At 32.8% G+C, this 18,238-nt stretch overlaps 1 protein-coding gene across 1 annotated transcript in view; it reads right to left on the reverse strand.

Annotated features, from left to right (window-relative positions):
- The window catches only part of LOC105459158 (metabotropic glutamate receptor 8-like), a 101,220-nt gene that overhangs the window by 11,518 nt on the left and 71,464 nt on the right, over positions 1–18,238 (reverse strand). Inside the window, exons 8-12 of the mRNA XM_011704939.1 lie at positions 12,698–12,852; positions 10,630–10,878; positions 7,880–8,035; positions 1,162–1,288; positions 357–468 (exon numbers count right to left, since the gene is read on the reverse strand). Of these exons, the coding sequence (XP_011703241.1) occupies positions 357–468; positions 1,162–1,288; positions 7,880–8,035; positions 10,630–10,878; positions 12,698–12,852 (799 nt within the window). The remainder of the gene's footprint in view (positions 1–356; positions 469–1,161; positions 1,289–7,879; positions 8,036–10,629; positions 10,879–12,697; positions 12,853–18,238) is intronic.

Here is an 18,238-nt window from a genome sequence, read left to right on the forward strand (position 1 = left end):
CGTGTGCTCTTCCGATCTTAAACATTTTTTGTATTAAACTTTGTTTGCGCTGAAAATCCATTTGAGGATATTCATTTGACACCATTCCGAGTATTTCTGCCAAAAATCATAACAATTAAGCGTGGGTCGTTTTTGGAAGTTCAGTCTATTTTTTTAATGCCAATTTGCTATTTCATGCATCCTCCATTATATACCTATCTCTCGTTTAATATTCGCAATTAATACTCGCTTTAATCTCTTGTTCTCTCATTAGTCGATGGATCGATAGATCTTTCGTGCAGACGTTCTATCAGCTAATAGAACCGCATAGCACTCAGCGGTTCTGGTTATCCTCAGACTTTGCAATGTGCACTTACTACAAAATTGCGGACGTGTCCCATCGGGCAGTTATCGCTGCACATGCTACGTGGAATGTGAAGCTCGCCGACTCCGGTCGCCCATCGTGTCATATTGATGTCCAGAGAGAGCCTGAGGGAGTAAATTAACCTTTAATTAGCAATCTGAACGCCACAGTGATTTCATCAGTGAATTGTTACACTGAAGGCACTCGAAGAGAAATGTTATGCAAACAAAGCCAATTTTTGTGGAGGATTCTTTACGAATACATAAAAAATCGTAATCATGGACTAAATATTTCATGGCTGAGTATTTCTTGTCTTGCATACTTTTTACATACAACTTTTTCTTATATTATTCTTACTTTTTATGTACTCCTTTTCATTTTGTTAGAATGCAACGAGTTGTTACGTAGCTAAAAATGATCAATGAGTAAACATGATATTGACGCGTAAAGGATAATATAAGTACAAATTTCAGATGATCAATGAACGATACAAATCATTACTGTGTGTATCCAGAATTGAATAAAATAAATACTAGTAAAAATATTTCAAATGCAAATATAAAATATAAACAGTGTGTACAAAATAATTTTGATAAATACATTTTAATTCGCCTCGAAATATGTTGTGGAATCCTTAGAAATTTCTACGTGGACTGATAGTTGTATCACATCAATTTTTTTACCTGAATTGTAATAGTATAGATACATAAAATATAAGAGGGTTAAAGATTAACACGACAGTTTATACAACCCGTATGACAAATGGCAAAGTCTGCGGATCCCGTTTGAATCAAAGGTCGCAAAGGATATTGACTTACTCTTCCTTCCACGTGCCAATAAGGGTGTAATCGAAACGACCCTCGTCCTTCCTTTGATATTGATAGATGTTGTAAAATCCGTAGGCATCCCCGTCGGAGTTAAACTTAATTTCCGTGTTTTGGCGACCTAAAACAAAATAGGAATGTTAACTTCGTAATCTAAACACAACAGTTACGCGAATGTAGTGTAGTTTAACTGTGCTTAAAGAAGCTGGTATGTAAAATTGAGCTTTTGGGAACTGCAAGGCGATTGAATAAATCGTACGTATTTTTACATATTTAGAGTCGTAGAATGCGAAAATAACCATAAATATTACAGCTGTACAGGAAAAACATGGAAAATAAAGGAAAATGAGAAAAAACGTGAAATTATTAAAATTTCCGGATATAATTTTCTTATATTAATTTTTATGTTTTCTTGCGTATTTTGAGTCACAAAATTTCGAAACAGCTATCTAAAGATATTCAAGATATGTACAAGGTGTGCAAAAGTTCCGATCCGGCAAAATATCTCGAAAAACATAGTTTTTTTTCGTAAAAAAAAATGTTTGAGATAAAAGTTGTAAGACTTAAAAATCTCTATTTATTCTTTTTTTTAACAGTTTAATTGGTTACGTCGCCGAAGATTACCTTGAATCTTTTAAGTGCCTTACCCCTTATATTTTTTATTACACTTACTTTATTATACTTACGGCCGTCCTTGACTCTTTCAAAATGTTGTAGTTATATTCACATTACATCTGCAGCCGTTTTAAAGTTATTGAGACATTTTATATTTAATATAAGATGTCCAGCCAATGAAAGCAAGATCGTTTGTTTATTCAGCCAACGAAGGCAATTAAGACCGTTGGTTGATCCAGCCAACGAATGCAAGATGATCGTTGAATGATCCTACCCACGAAGGTAAAATCATTGATCCAGCCAACGATTTTAACGATATCAACGATATTAATATCTTGAGTATCTGTAGGGCTGCATTCCACTTAACGCTCGCAACGCTCTTGGAATCATTTCAGCCTTGTTGTTTACCAAATGTTAAACAAGAACAAATAATGTTCGCGAGCGTGGCGAGCGTTAAGTGGAACACAGCCTAAATAGTTGGTTCGAGATTTTGTGACTTAAAACACGCAAAAAAATGGAAAAGTAAGAAAATTACATCCAACAGTTTTAACAATTTTGCGATTTTTTCTCATTTTCCTTAATTTTCCATGTTTTTCCCGTTAATAGCGTAATTTTTATCATCATTTTCGGATTTTGCGACTCAATCGTACATAAATATACGTACAATTTATTCGATCGCCTTGCAGTTCCCAAAATTTATAGGAAGTTAGATTAAATTTATTGCTTTTAAACATTAACGGTATTATTAAGAGTGCATTCCAATATTCACTGTTGCAGTACTGAAAATATAAAATTCACATTACATATGTACTATAGATTTTCAGTACTATAACAGTGAATATTGGAATGCACTCTTAATAATGACATTAATATTTAAAAACAATAAATTTAATCTAACTTCCTATAAAAATAAGTAATATAAAGAAACACTTGCTCTATATACAGACTAGTTTTAAGTTTTAATATATTTATTATTACATTTAACATGATAATCAAATATTATAAATTTCAAGTCTTATAATTAAACTTATTTTAGTATATAGTACAAGAAAGTAACATGAAAATTGTTATTTTTCAAGTAACAGTACTTAATGTAAGTAATTATTTTTTAAAATCAGTAACAAGTAACTGTAACAAGTTACTTTTTATAAAAAATAAAGGTAACGCGTTATATTTTTTTTAAATAACGTTTCCAATTTTGTATGTATATTATATAGTCGACTCACATATGTTAGAGTCCTGAGAATCACGTATATAATCGGTGAGTATTACCTTTTTAAAATAGTTAATAAAGTTAATGATAAAATAATTACAAAATATAAATTTAAAAAAATTGAAAAGTAAAACATGTGAAATTCTGTAAATAATATGGTTCAAAGAATTAGAGATAAGCACACGTTTATCGGCATGAGATTAAAACAGGTTTAGACGTTTTGTCTGCGAAATTATGCCAGCCATTTTATACATTACGATTTATTTATAAGACACTACCAGAAAAAAGACCAGCGCGCAGCTTTTTTTTATCCTTGTTAGGGTCTATCTCCTTTTCTCAGTTTATCTCTCCACCCTCGTTGTAATAATTCGATGCGATCAGTACCGGCAAGTATATATGTATAAGGCGACAGGTATACAAAGTGTTATTTCTAAGAAACACACACACACACACACACCGCCAATGGAGAAAATAGGTGGTATAAAAAAAGCTCACAAAAAAAATAGGTTATACAGATATATCAAAGAGAAAAAAAAGATTTCGTATGCGAGGGCGAAGAAAATTATGAGTTTCTATGAGGATAAAAAATCGTGAAGGAAGAGCAGTTATCGTGGTAAGACGTGGAAAAGATTATGAAAGTCGCGGCAATAATGTAGCAATATATTTTCTCGCAATCATCTTCAACGTTGTGCAATTTCGCCTGTTGCTAGGTCAAGCTAAATCTTTCGTTTTAAGGCTTCTATTTTTTTTTTATATTCTGTAAACTAAAGAAAGTGAGTTTCAAATTAAATTACAATAAAAGATATGTAGGGAAATGAGATTATATAATCAATATAAAAAATTTTAGTTAAGTATCTTTATCTTTTAAACTAAATTGTTTTTAATAATCTTACGAAATAATTTGGAGAAAATCATGATTGAAGGCGGTATAAATATATATATATATATATATATACATGTATGTATATATATATGTATATATGTATATATGTATATGTAATTTATATATTAAAATTGTTAAAAACTTACATTTTTTAATTTAAACCGAGAAATTTATAAGTATAATATGTGAATAATATCATCAGAAATACATCTCACAATCATTTCCGTTTATTCGATAAGCCTATTAGCAGTTTCATCAGGATGCAAAACTAATGGGAATGCATGAAAGAGGATACTTCTCGCTAGTCCATTAAGTTTTTGTTATTATTTTAATTTTCTCCCACAAAGAGAAACCTGCAAAACCTGCGGCAATAAAAGCTACGAGGCGCGTTTAGTACGATGAAATTTGCCCAGAGGTTTATTCGTTCCTCGTACAAGTATCAGAGTATATGTACGTGAATATCACGGGGTGCAAGCAGGTGCAGGATTGTCAGGGCTAGTAAATAAGTTTGACAAAGGAAAATACGTGTACATTGTTATTCCGCGTACGTAAGCGCTTCAGATTTGTGCTGCGGGAGCTTGTCGGCAAAACGCTCAAACAAGTTCGGGGCGTTTGTGCCAAGTTATCGTTATCATTATCGTTGTAGCGAAACCAGCATATCGATTATGCCGGGAAATTATGTTTCGCTGATGAATTTGAAAGTGATTGAACGATTTGAACAACAAATTATTCGCGTTTCAAATTAATTCAAGTAAGCGCACGCGACATCTTTCAAGAAATTTTCATTTTTAATTTATCTGATTAAGCAAAGCTATCATGTGCATAGCAGGAAGCCATCTATTTCACTTTCTGCACATTTCACATTATCTCTAAATAATCTTTACTTCTGATCGCGCATTTCTCAGCACGCGCGAATAAGTAATTATTTGCACAGAGATACACAAAGATTTTTTTGTTAAATATACCTATTGAAAATTTGTTTTCCCCTCGCTTATTTTCATAAAAGTATCAATCTGTTATTTATCTGTAATAAACCAACTAAATAAAGTATAATAATCAAAAGTCAAAAGAAAAAAAACGAAATAAAAGGATAATATCGAGTGGAAATTTTCATTCTCGGAGGAGGGGGAGGGAAAGGAAGGTTTTCGCGGTAGGTTTTATTGTCAGTTTCTTTGCGAAAATGTTACGGGAAGAAATGAGGGTTTGAGATGCATAGCTTTTTTCTTCCGCGAGCGTTAAACAACTTAGAACATGAAATAAGTGTGTGTGTGTGTGTGTGTGTGTGTGTGTGTGAGCGCGTGTGTATGTGTGTGTGTGTGTGTGTGTAAGAACCAGATAACGTCCAAGTTTAAACCAAACTCTTTTCAGAGCTCTTACAGCTACGGCTATAAAGTTTTCTTTCGCGAAATCCAATTATCGAAAACAATCTGCAAATGTAAAAGAGTTCATTGTCTTTATTTGTGTTTATACGCATGGGCGTGTTGAATTCGTATATTACATACCGCACAGTAAAACAAATAATTAAGTGTTCGATTGGAATTCGTTCGAACTAGTCACCTAATTATATAATAGTTACGATACATACATATACGATAATTGGTATTTTTATTTTCGTTAATGTATTATAAACAAATCAAATTAGATCTCTTTAATTAATGAAAAAATATTGTTTTGTGTGTATCAAAACATTTGTTTAATAAGTAATGAGAGGGAAAATAATCAAATACGGCCGAGGCTAGATGTTAGTTGCCTATAATAATATTCTTAATTTAAAATCTTTTAAATTTGAGATATCGTAAATCATACGTCGATCATTGTTGGTCTTTAAGAACACAGCCAGGTTAAAACTGAAATAATATTACATGTCTATTAAATAGATCTTCGATTCGATGCTAATAAGCATCTTAAAATATGATAAAGGACTTATTGTGAGAAATATTATAAAACACCCTGCTCGAAATAAGATCGAGATGTTTCAGGTTCGAATCCTGACTAACAAGATAATACATATTTAAAATGCCGACAGTACCTAATTGGCACGCGGTTTGCGATAGCTGAAATTTAAAAGATTTAAAATTAAAAATATTATTAGATATTTGAATATATATAATACTTTTTTTCATGTAACACTATCCAACAAAATTTAATTTTTTCTTTCATTACGAGTGTGAATAGTAATTTCTGATATATTTTTGCCTGCTGAACACGAGTGCGTTGGCCAACGAAAATACGTCGCAAATGACTGTTCACATTCGTGATAAAAGAAAAAAAAATTAAATTTTGTCGGATAGTGTTACATGAGAAAAAGTATTATATGTATTCAAATTGCTGTATCTCGCGGAAACAAGAAATCAAATCGTAATGAACCAAAATATATTCTAAAGCTAAAAGTTGATGTTTTCATGTGGCATTAATGAAATTAAGTAAAAAAAACTGCTAACGCTGCAACGTTTTGAATATCCTCAAAATCATCATTTTTATTGCCTCTTTGAGGCGATTTTTTTTCAAAATTGTGACGTAATAGCCAACTTTTGCTAACGGATTTGTGTTCAGCAAGTAAAAATATGTCGAACTATGTAATGACTATTCGCACTCGTGATGCCAAATCGTATCACATTATATAAATATATTAATATATTGTTACTATTTATAATTTTGAGAGTCCTTAATTTTTCCTTATTTTAAATTTATACTGACTGAATGAACTTATGATTATCCTTTATATTTCTCATTCTTTAATTTTATTTATATGAGTTTGGCGACACTCCGGTTAAATTTATGAAACTATGGGTCAAACATCAGATATCATTATTAGAAACGAAGCGTCAGAATTAGATTTCTTAAATTATATGTATCGCCCATAATTATTGTTCAGCAACATCTTCGCAATGCAATGGTTAATTTCAAACTTAATTTAGTTCATAATCGTTCTCTCAAGTACAGTTTAATTAAGGTCTTCTTTCATATTTCGTTCAAAGAATCTACTATTTGTACAAGTCGAATTAACACTGCAAAAAACTTTGCGTAAAAAATATTGGATATGGATTAAGCGAATAAGAATAAATGTCTAGTACACCGCTGAGGTATTACCTATATATTCTGCAGTTTACCTTTCAGATTATCCTCCATTTATACCACTAATATTGATAAATGGAAGGTTATTTGAAGTAAGATATTCTGACACGAACTAAAACATTTCTGATAGAGCACAAATCAGTCTCAGCGATTAAAAGCAGACAAAAGCGTAAGAGCGCGAGATTGAAAGATGAGTTGGCGGTGTTATGAAATTATTGGAAAAGCTGGGGAAGGAACGAAAATAAGTTTGAACGTTAAGCAATGTCGTCATGATAAATCTCGACTGATACGCGATCGGGGGATGGCTCGTTAGGATAATCGCTGCGCATTAGCCATTTGATAGTGCGCCGCGCCGCGCCGCGCCGCGCCGCGTGCCGTAACGAGGGACAGTCTTAATTGTGCCGCGGAGTCATGTCCACTGACATGAAAGTATTACGTGTCGTTAAATCGGGAAAAGTGTTTTAATTGCAATATCGATGAGGCGTCGAGATTGCCACCCTTTGACGTCACTGATAGATCGCTTCTCGCGGGATGACGCAGTTGCAACTAGCGTACGCTTCGGAATTCCCTCGTGGGGAATATAATTGATCGATTTGTTCGAACCTCTCAATTTAACAGCTTTTTTCACATTCGACATATGCAGGAAAACGTTAACAAGTATTTGACCAATTAATCAATGCTACCTAGCTCGAGTTATTACAAACGCGGAAAATATATTCCTACGACACTCAATTATTTTTAAATCCACAAGCAGATAATAGATAATAGATAAGATAGATTGTAAAAGCATTAATAGCACTATAAGAGATGCAACTTAGTATTTCAAGTAAAATTACATATTCATATGCGCAGTTTTGAAATTTTGCTTAAAAATTAAATTAAACGTTAAATTAAAAATTATTTTGGAAGAACTTTGCGTAACTCACCGGTGAAGCTGACATTGCGAATGTGTTGAAGGAGTCGTGGACCGTCCGGTGCTGGTACAAGCGATTCGCAGAGATAATGCGACGTACCCAAATTATTTACGCATTCTTCCTCGATAACATTATGAACACCGTGTGCCATGGCGTAAACTGCATCCACTGCATCCAAATAATATGAAAATATTTTGTTTCACCCTTTCAATGTTTTAATAAACGCATATTATCTATCTGATCTGAGTTGAGAGCTTTCTAAATAAATAGAGAGGTATCGTGATAATTTAACAAAATATATCTGTTTCTAAGGAAAGTTTACTGAAGTTTACTAAAGAGAATTATATTTTTATAGATACTAAATAAGAAATTTATATGTTTTGCTTCTATATAGTCTTATCCAACTCATTTGTCAAACAATAAGATATGATACAAATTTTTCTTCAATTTAATTTAAAAAAAGGAACACTTGACACAATTAGACACCAGTTTTATTGTTCGAGCCATCTCGAAGATTTCATGTTATGCGATAGCGAGTGTGCTACCATTATTTATTTATTCACGAATAAAGAAAACGTCAAACGCAAATGGCTGCTTCCGAAAAAAACGTTTCAATGGCAGCTAATAAGACTTACAAGCGCTTTATAAGATTTATCTACCATCGTGATGCACTCGAACGTAAATCGAGTTTTCGATCGCTTCGCGTTCGACAAGACCCTGTCATTTATTTCACGGAAGGATAAGAAAGGGAAGAGAAAGGGAGAAAGAGAGCATTAAGCGAGATTCGGCAAAATGTGACGGTTGATTTCATGCAACTTTTCACGCGCCACCAGATGTGTTCGTTAACACAAAAAACCATAGTCGAGGAAAATTGCTTCGCTTGGTTCGCCGTCGTTTTCTTCCTTTCCATTTGTCGTGGTTTCGTCCCGCAGAAGTTTGTTGCAAAAGTTTATTCGATCTCATTCGTTGGAAGATACGCAATGGATCACGGAGTACAGTCAGCTGCAGTTAATTGCGAACACTGCAGGCGAATGCTTGTACGTACGGACAAATGATAGCAACCTGAGATTAATTGTGTGAAATTTATAGTTGTTTTGGAAATTTTACTCTCTTTTTACTTGCTTAAATTTTTTAATTAGATTTCTTTATAGGTTTGGAGGGAGGGGGATTCTTATAGATGTATGTTAGCATCAAAAATATTAAATTGCTCGTCAATTTAATTTGTTACAGTGGATTCCGACTTTATGCGACAAAAATGCGGCGCGCCATTGGATGCGGCTGAATATTGTAACAATAAAAATTATTATACACACCAACAGTCGTGTCGCGGTTCACATAGGCATTACTTTACTATTTCTGATTTATTAATTAGATTTATTTGAAACATACATATATTCAACATTAACTATTTAACAACATGAAACATGTATTTATTTAAATTGAGCATAAATCCACAATCTTTGAAAAATATTTTTAAAAAATCATAGAAGTTAAATGTGTATCTCTAAAACGAAGTCTTTAAAACCACATATTTATATGACCTTTTTTCATAAAATAACCTAAAAATTATCAACTCCAAAAATGTTAGACAGTACTTAAGAAATACTCTGTAAACTACTATATTCTGAAATCTGCGAATACATATGTATATCTTAAAAGATATATATATATATATATATATGTATATATATATACATATATGTATATATGTATGTATGTATAAAATACATATATAGTATAAATATATAATTGCTTTTTAAATATTATATTACATATTTTCCAAATTTTCTTCTAATTCGCGAATAAGAAAATGCAGACATGTTAATCAAATCGTTTTCGCCGAGTGCATGGTACGTACATAATTATACATGACGAAAAATAGACTAGATAATTTGTAAAATGTAAAATCAATTACAGAAATGGAAATCGTGTGGTGAGCAATCTTTTGAAGCGCACTGTTATCTCATTGCCTGACGTAAGTCTCGTTATATATCGGAATTACAGTTGAACAGAGACGACTAAGTTTTTCCGTTTCTGCTTTTGGGCTAGAAAAATGGTCGAAGGGTGACGAAAAGTTGGAGGGTTGCCGAGAATACTTCCTTTCCCTTTCACTCTTCTTTCAACCGATAACTATCTTTCCGTTCGTTTTGCTCCTCGCTCTTTTTTTTCACACCCATCATTTCCTTCGCACTTCAGGATATAAACGATCGCGAAATGTCCCCTATCTGCAAAGTGTTCCGATTCGCACATTCCGCAATTAATTAACTGTCACGACATGAATGGAAAGAGTTCATCCATTCGGTTTTGTTTTTCATTACGATGGAATTATAACTAATACTGGTTATTTACTTATCAGGACATTCAACAATGATAATAAATGGAAAGTCGCAGATCGATCTTTCTATCAAAATTAATAGCTTCAAGCTATATTAAACAGTTAATTGCCAATTCTCCCAAAATGAATTATCTCTTTCACAAAAATTTAATTAGAAACTTCAATATATCAGTTGAGTACTGAATTTCGAGAATTACAAATTCGAAACTAGGAGATAAAAATGCTGAAGTTTTCATTATTAACTCTTTCTACATATCCTTAGGTTAAAAATTTTATTGATAAATTATTTGTGTATATTTAATTTAGGGAGATGTTCAACTATCGTTATACATTTTTCCTTCCGCGCGTCATAAAAGTAAAATAGGCGTTTGGAGAGAAGTAGGTATAAATCAATGTAACGATAAGCTAAGATAAATTTATACATTACCGACAAAAGGCACCAAGCCCTCCTGTTCGTAATCGAAAAGGTTTTCTTCGCCAGTGCAGCGTGTCATGTCACTCGACGCGTTTACACTGAAAGTGCACTTGTGATGCTGTGACCAGAACTCTCGAAACCAGATATTCCGGCAGTTTACGATCACGTCCGTCAAAGACTTATGGGGAACATTGCTCTCCGTCTGGCCGCCGCATTCGTCGCCCATTCTTGGTCGCAATTTCAAATAATAGCTATCGAAATCTGCAACATCGAAATTGAACCGTACTTGTTACGATTGAACCGTTCATTAAGATTAAAAGTGAAATAAAAACATATTATACAAGAAAGCTAACTTTATTGAAATAGATTTATTTTTCATCTTAAATCATGTAGTTTTTTATCTTTAAATCTTGTACTCTATAAAGATAAAATTTTCCATTAATTTTTCTGATTATATATATATTTTAATCATTTTAATAATAATGATTTAAAACGTCTACAAAGAAATTTACTTGTGAAAAGAAATCTTGCATAACCATTCAAAGTTTAAAGAGCTATGTGAATTTTTAAATCAATCAGTTTCTGTATCTTCTATTAACGTTATATAATAAATAAATATTAAATGTATTAATTCAGTTATCGGCAGATAACTATAAGACTGTTGTTGTGAAGAATATGTTATAGCGTCTCTTTTATAAAATAACATATTTTAACGCAAAAATATACTTGATACACTATCTTGATAAATTTATTTGCATACATACATATTTTGTCGATTAAATAGAGTGAACCTTATTCTCTAAATAGACGTAAACTTTAATTTTCGATAATAAGCGCAATAATATATTCCCAGGCAGCACGCATGTCCAAAAATAGATCATAAAATATCTTATGATATGATGCGTAAAAGATTAAAGATTATAGAATTCGACCAGTAAGATATATTTAATTTTAATCCGTGTCATTCTGTCTTCTTGAATTCTAATCTTCATTTGTCTTTAAATTCTCATTTAAAGACAAATGCAATCATATATAATTATTAACAAAATTATTTTTTTTTAATGCATTTCTCAGAAATGAGCTGTAAGTCATTATACGTATTATTAAGTTATGTAGTAATTATTGTTTGCCTATCACGATACATTAAAAGATTTACGATACAGGAATAAGTGCTGCAGTGTTGTTCCAAAGTAAGTTTACATTACTTCGAAAAATTATAGTGTGGGGGACTGATAACAATTTAAGTAATCAGGAAAATTATCTGTTGTACCTGAGCACCCTCGCTCTTTTGAAACTGACAGTTTATAGAATTAATGAATATCCTGATAATGATGGCTTCCATCTTTTTTGATACTTGGTAGGCCATAATTTCTGATAATTTGATTCGACTAACGAGGGTTTGACACTCCTGTGTTAATTACTTTGCGCGAAACGGAAGTGCTGCTCATCTCCTTTATTTCTTCGATCTGCGAATCCTAATCCACGGAATCGAGAATGATGTGACATAATCGGAAGCGGAAAATATTACTCACTTGTCATGTGAGATTAATGAACGTCAAGCCAAAGTTGGAACGATATCGCTACTGCGGCAACAAAGTTGCACAGTAAGCAACTGTAATAACAAGGAATTTCAACTGTGGCTCAGTAAAACGGATTAAATGCGTTAAGGAACTAAAAGAGTTAATAAAATTAACTAATTAATTTAAACAAATATGAAAGTCATACAAATTAAGTAAATTAATACTTTTTTTAAATCAATTTGTTCCACTCTTAAAACTATATTTAAAGTCTCAGAATATGGATACTATATACATATATTCTATTTTGTTACTAGTATATTCTTCTATATTATTCGATTCTTTTAATATTTAATATATGTATATATATTTTAATATATGTATATATATATATATATATTTTTTTTTTTATTTAAAATTTTATTCTCCGCAAAAATTATTGATTTTAACTTTCGTTTGATTGTTCATTTATACGATCAAACATAAACTCACAATCAAAGTAAATATTTTTCCAATTAATTGGCTATGATAGGATCGTAAGAGCATAGCAAGGGTCTTTTTACCTTTGAGGACGTTCCTATAGGGCAGAATGGTGATGGCACCTTCCGCCGCGAACTCTTGATCCCGGACGGGGTAAACTTTGGCGCCCCACGAATCGCTACCCACCCACATGAAATGACCCGTGCGATTGGCCCTTATTGTTGCCTGAAGCAGCTTCCTGCAACAAGATAAACCGAGTGATAAGGATAGATGAATTATGAGCAATGATGAGCGCGGCTGCCATTAACCCACCACACGTACAATAGGATCTTCTATACATATGTATATATGACCCTCGCAATCAGTTAACTAAATTCACAACGTCACAAGATATTGTTCCCTGTTTCGCTTCTTGTTATTACTCTTGTTTGTAATATAATTCAAATTTCTTGAAAATGTAGCGATGTGTAGTTTTCTGTCATCTTTATTGTTAATATTATTTTAATATAAGAATGCATTTTATAATATCATACATCTAGTTAATACGCGCGCGCGCGTATTCTATTTCTTATAACATATATATAATATTTCTAGGTATCTAAATAATGACATTAATTATATAGAAATTTCATTCACTGTGACTTTAATAGAAACGTTTTTCCAAAATAAATTTGAGAGCGCCTTTGACAATCGAGGTACTGGATCTTGGTGCCTAATAATATTTTTATATGAATTTTAAATCCATTATTCAGCATTATTATTAAACTGCGCGCCGAATTAATGTCGGACATGCAACGCAATCATTAGCTGAAATTGGAATAATGAGATCATAATTGATATTCAATTTTTAATAATCCGATGCGAATGGGCATCTTAAAACACTGCGAAGAAATTATTACGAAAAACATTACCTCAGCCAGGGTTTGAACCTGGAACCTCTCGACTTTCCGGAGCGGGCGCCTTTATCCAATTCGACCACCAAATAAAAAAATATTTTTCTCACATGTATGTGTAAAGTTATTACATTCATTAAATTAGGAAAGGCACACACACATTATTATAGCTTTTTTTTTTTAATTTTCGGTGCAAATATGAGACTGCACTGAAACAATTGTTTCTACCTTGTTAAACAATCGATTTATAGACTGACTTGGTCAATAATAAGTACTTGACTTAACTCGATCGTAGTAATAAGAAGATTGTCGAAAAGACGAGATCTCGTATTACAACGTCAACTTGAGTTCCGTAGGGAACTGCGATGGGATTCAATCGCGTTAATCCGGAAAGATATCGACGCCGCGACGGGAGAAACGCCGATAGTGTGCCGCAGATCAATATCAACTTATCGGACCATGGAAATCGAATCGTTCTGGTAATGGCTTTTCTCCGGCGTGGCGTCGGGAAACCGACAGCCCAGAAGTCAATTATTTGCCTCGCGAGGATCAAGTCGAGGACGAGGATCGTAAGCAACCCAGAGACATCGTGTTCGACAGAATTCGCCGATGGACGAACAGCGGGAATCTGCGACCGATCGTTATCTCGTAATTCCCGCGAGCTCGGAAAACAACGTCGCTTGTTCGCGTGTTTACGTCAACGACGTGCAGTTTCTTCATCCTTTTTCGAAAAGGGCGTCGCGCCCCGACATTTGCTTCATTGCGTTCATCTTCGTTAAGGGAAACTTTCAGACGCGCGTCAACTACAAGAGTAGATCCTTGATTCTAATTTCTTTGATATTTTTATTTTTTCGGTTAGGTTTTCAAACAAAAACAATTAATTCGGGGTTAGTTACTTTCCAATTGTAAGTAAAAGCGCTTATTAACTTTTGACTGTTCTTTCTAGATCTGTAATAAATTTTTATGTATAATGTATAAAATAAGATTTAATATAAATAATACAATGAAATTTATATTGTATATAATGTAAAAAATTGGGGAAAATAGAATTGTAATTTCATAGATCTAATTTGTTCATAGAAAATGTATAAAATACGTCAACAAAAATGTAGTGAATAAACGTAATAAAAAAGATAAATTGGCAAGTTTTTGGATTTCTTCTCATATCGGAAATTTATAGCCAATATAATATAGCTACATCTGTGATTTTATTTATCTCATGATGAAGATCACATACAACGTTATCTCGAGCTAAAATGAAATGAAATCTAGCGTTAAGTTTATGATATGAATACCTAGTTAGCACAATTAAACTATGTGTACAGTACTACTGAAAGATGGATCTGGTTGGATTTAATGCTATAAGAGTAGTTAGGTAACAGTAGTGATATTTCATAACTTAATTACAGTTGTTCCAAATTTCATTACTTAGAGGAAAACCGTTCATTTAAAAAGCATTTTAAGATATATATATATTATACAAAACGCGAAAAGGAGAAGGCTTTCTTCAGGATACGATTGGTACGAAGCCTATTTTCATATGTTAATCCAATTATTAAAGCAAACTAGTTGTTAAACAATCAAAATTATTATCCAAAGTTTTTATCTCTTTTATACAATTACAACTAGGTATAAAACAGTTGAAACATTTTTATTCATTAATCTACGATAAGATATCAAATAGTGACACATTATCTCCATGTACAGAGAAGGAAGTAATATTAAAGAGATAACAAAATATTAATTAATTACATTTATACTTGAAATTCTTCCTGATTAAAACTATTAAAATTCTAGGTTGTATCTTATATTTGCCGTGTCACGAACACTGCATGCGAGAGGTTTGCGTAGTGGAGATATTTAAATTCTTAATTTAGATTGCCGGCTATCTCTCTTTTTCTTTCTTCGTCTTTATGCATTTTGTCGCGTGTAAGCCTCTTTTCCACTCGCGCCCCGTTTCTACCTAAGAAGATTAGTCGTCGGAAAAAGTAACCGAAAATCCCTTCCAGCGCACTATAGGAAATAACATCGCATCCGAATGGCCGAACTAGAATTCAATTAAACAACTTTCTCGTATTGCAAAAAATCGAAATACGACCTGTGCAAAAACTTTTCTAATCCGATGTGTGATCCAATCTATGTCACAGTCAGAGTACACATTGCTTGATCCATGCGGCTATATTTATATACAGAAAATTCGATATGTGTGAGTTATAGTAAAGTCATTTTGTAATTACTTAATGTAAAGAGGAGGAATATTATACATTTCGGTATAGATCATTTGTACGATCTGATGTGTTATACAATAATAATAAGATATAAATCAATATGTAGCATATAAATTTTTTTTTATAATTAAGTTTCTCTCAAATTTTACTGAAGTATTTTTCTAATAGTAAAAGATTAAGAAAATATATAAATATGTTAAAATAATATGTCACTTCATTATATACATGCATCTAAATTTAAATATAGCATGCACTGTCCTTGTCAATATAAATAGACATTTTGTTTTCAGAATAATCACGACAGTGCAATGTCTTAAATGTTTTAATGTTGTATTTCAAACATATAACACTGTTCACTTCCAAGATATTGGAGAACAATTCATTGAAGAAAGTTGGCGACATGTTGTGGAATAAAGTGAAGCGCAAACGTGAGGGGGTCGTCCAGCGATCGATCTTACTACAATATATACGAGGTCATGGATTCCGATCGCTACCAGGAATGTAACTATATCCATTTCTGCTTCTGTTTCGCCCAGTGAAGGATAAAGGAAGGAAGTGGGAAATGTACAACCGATCGAGCCTCCCACACTTTTAGCTGAAAGTTTGACCAGTTTCAAGCGGATTGCAGTAAAGTCCAGCCACTGTTGTACTATACTGATATGTCGGCAACAAATCGAGAATAACTCTGGAAATACTTCTTGAAACTACATTTAAAATTTTTCGAAGAGTGTGCCGTTTGTTCGTAACATATAGATAGCCACGTAGTATTTGTGAAATTATTTTACGAGTATTTTCTTCAAAAATGGGTCACTAGATAGTTTGCAACTTGCAAACGATCATAAACTGAATAAAAATGTCAATAGTCATTCTGCAGTCTACAGGCCGTACTCTGATCTTTGTTAGATTCCTCTCCATTTCATGTACGGATCCTTTTTTTAATAATTTTCAAAGATTTGATAAGTCGCAGTTTTGTCATAGGTTTGTAATATTTATATAGCTTATAAGCTTTACATTACTTATGAGCTCTACTTTGCTTGTAAGCTTTTAATACTAGTACAATAAATTTCTATGCATAAATACTACAATTTAACAATACAAATTTTACCGAAAAAATGGAGAACAAGCTAAAAAAATTATTATATAAAGATTATAATATAAATAAAAACTTATGAAAAAATAAAGTATTAAATTTTTATTGAGAACAGATCAATGTTAAATTTATTAAAAAATCTATACGTTAAAGAAACAAAAATTATTTTAAAATAGTTTACATATATACATGGTTTGTCTCAAAAGTAATGAGACTATTTTTGGCTGCAATCAGAATTGTCGGAGGGAGGATTCATTGGACGAGGCTTTTCATGCAAGATGTCAGGTATACGCAGTCAGGTATGTCCTTCCCAGTTGCCACCGAGCTTTTCTAACAGTTGATATCGTCAGTAAAGTGTGTTGTAATTTTTGTGTTTTGTCACGGTCGAAAATTTAGCAGTCTCGAGAAGCAGCGATCAAATTCTGCGTAAAACTGAGAAAATCTGGTTCCGAAACATTGAAGATGCAGTTGAAAATAGTTTATGGAGGGTGCTGCTTCGTCTTCAGAGTTTGATCGCGTAACACTGCTCAAAATACAGCACAGTCTGTGCTGAATTTTCGCTCGTGACAAAATACAAAACTTACAACACGACTTTCCCAACGGTATCGACTGCTAGAAAGGTTCGAAGGCAATTGAGAAGGGTCAGATTGTATATACCTAACATCCCGCACCTGCAAAGGCTCTGTCCAATGGATCCCTCCCCTCCCCCCGACAATTCTGATTAGACCCCCAAAAATAGTCTCATTACTTTTGGGACAGACCATGTATATACATAACATGTATAATAATTATTATATCAATTAAAGATTTAAATGACGAAAATAAAATAAACAGCTATTTTATAGATATTCTGTTGAATTACATGACAAAAAGTAAAACTCCAATAAAATTTTTCTTTAAGAAATCAATTACGGAATCGTGATTAATAAAAGAATTGACTTTTGGCTTGGTGTTTTTTAGTGGGTTCTATCTATGATCTCTCTCGATGAAAATACCATTCTTTTATCGAGCTAATTACCATAATAAAAAAAATTTTTTTTAAGTAAACGATATTCTCTTTATTAATGTATGGTGAGGAATAACGGAAATAACGCGGATTATGTACGGGAAAACATTTCCTCGGTTTTTCCAACGTCAACGTCGACATTTTTTTCGGACTTTTGGCGATTCGCCAAAAATTTCATTGCTCGCGATAGCGCTATCGGCTGATGGCGCGACTCCAAGGTATCCGTGTTAGGTGGTTGTTCGATAATGTATCGTTTCCTCTTGAATGCGCAATAAAGTCCCGCCGCTTTAAATAGACAGTCGAGCGCTTCTTTCGAGAAGGGAAAAAATTTCCGTTCGATATATCCCGCCGGGCAGCGGACGAGATAAATAGAGAGGGGAGGGGGAAGAGGGGGAGGAGAGAAAGAG

Source organism: Wasmannia auropunctata, unplaced genomic scaffold (genome assembly GCF_000956235.1).
Source record: "Wasmannia auropunctata unplaced genomic scaffold, wasmannia.A_1.0 LD334208.1, whole genome shotgun sequence".
NCBI classification, from domain to species: domain Eukaryota; kingdom Metazoa; phylum Arthropoda; class Insecta; order Hymenoptera; family Formicidae; genus Wasmannia; species Wasmannia auropunctata.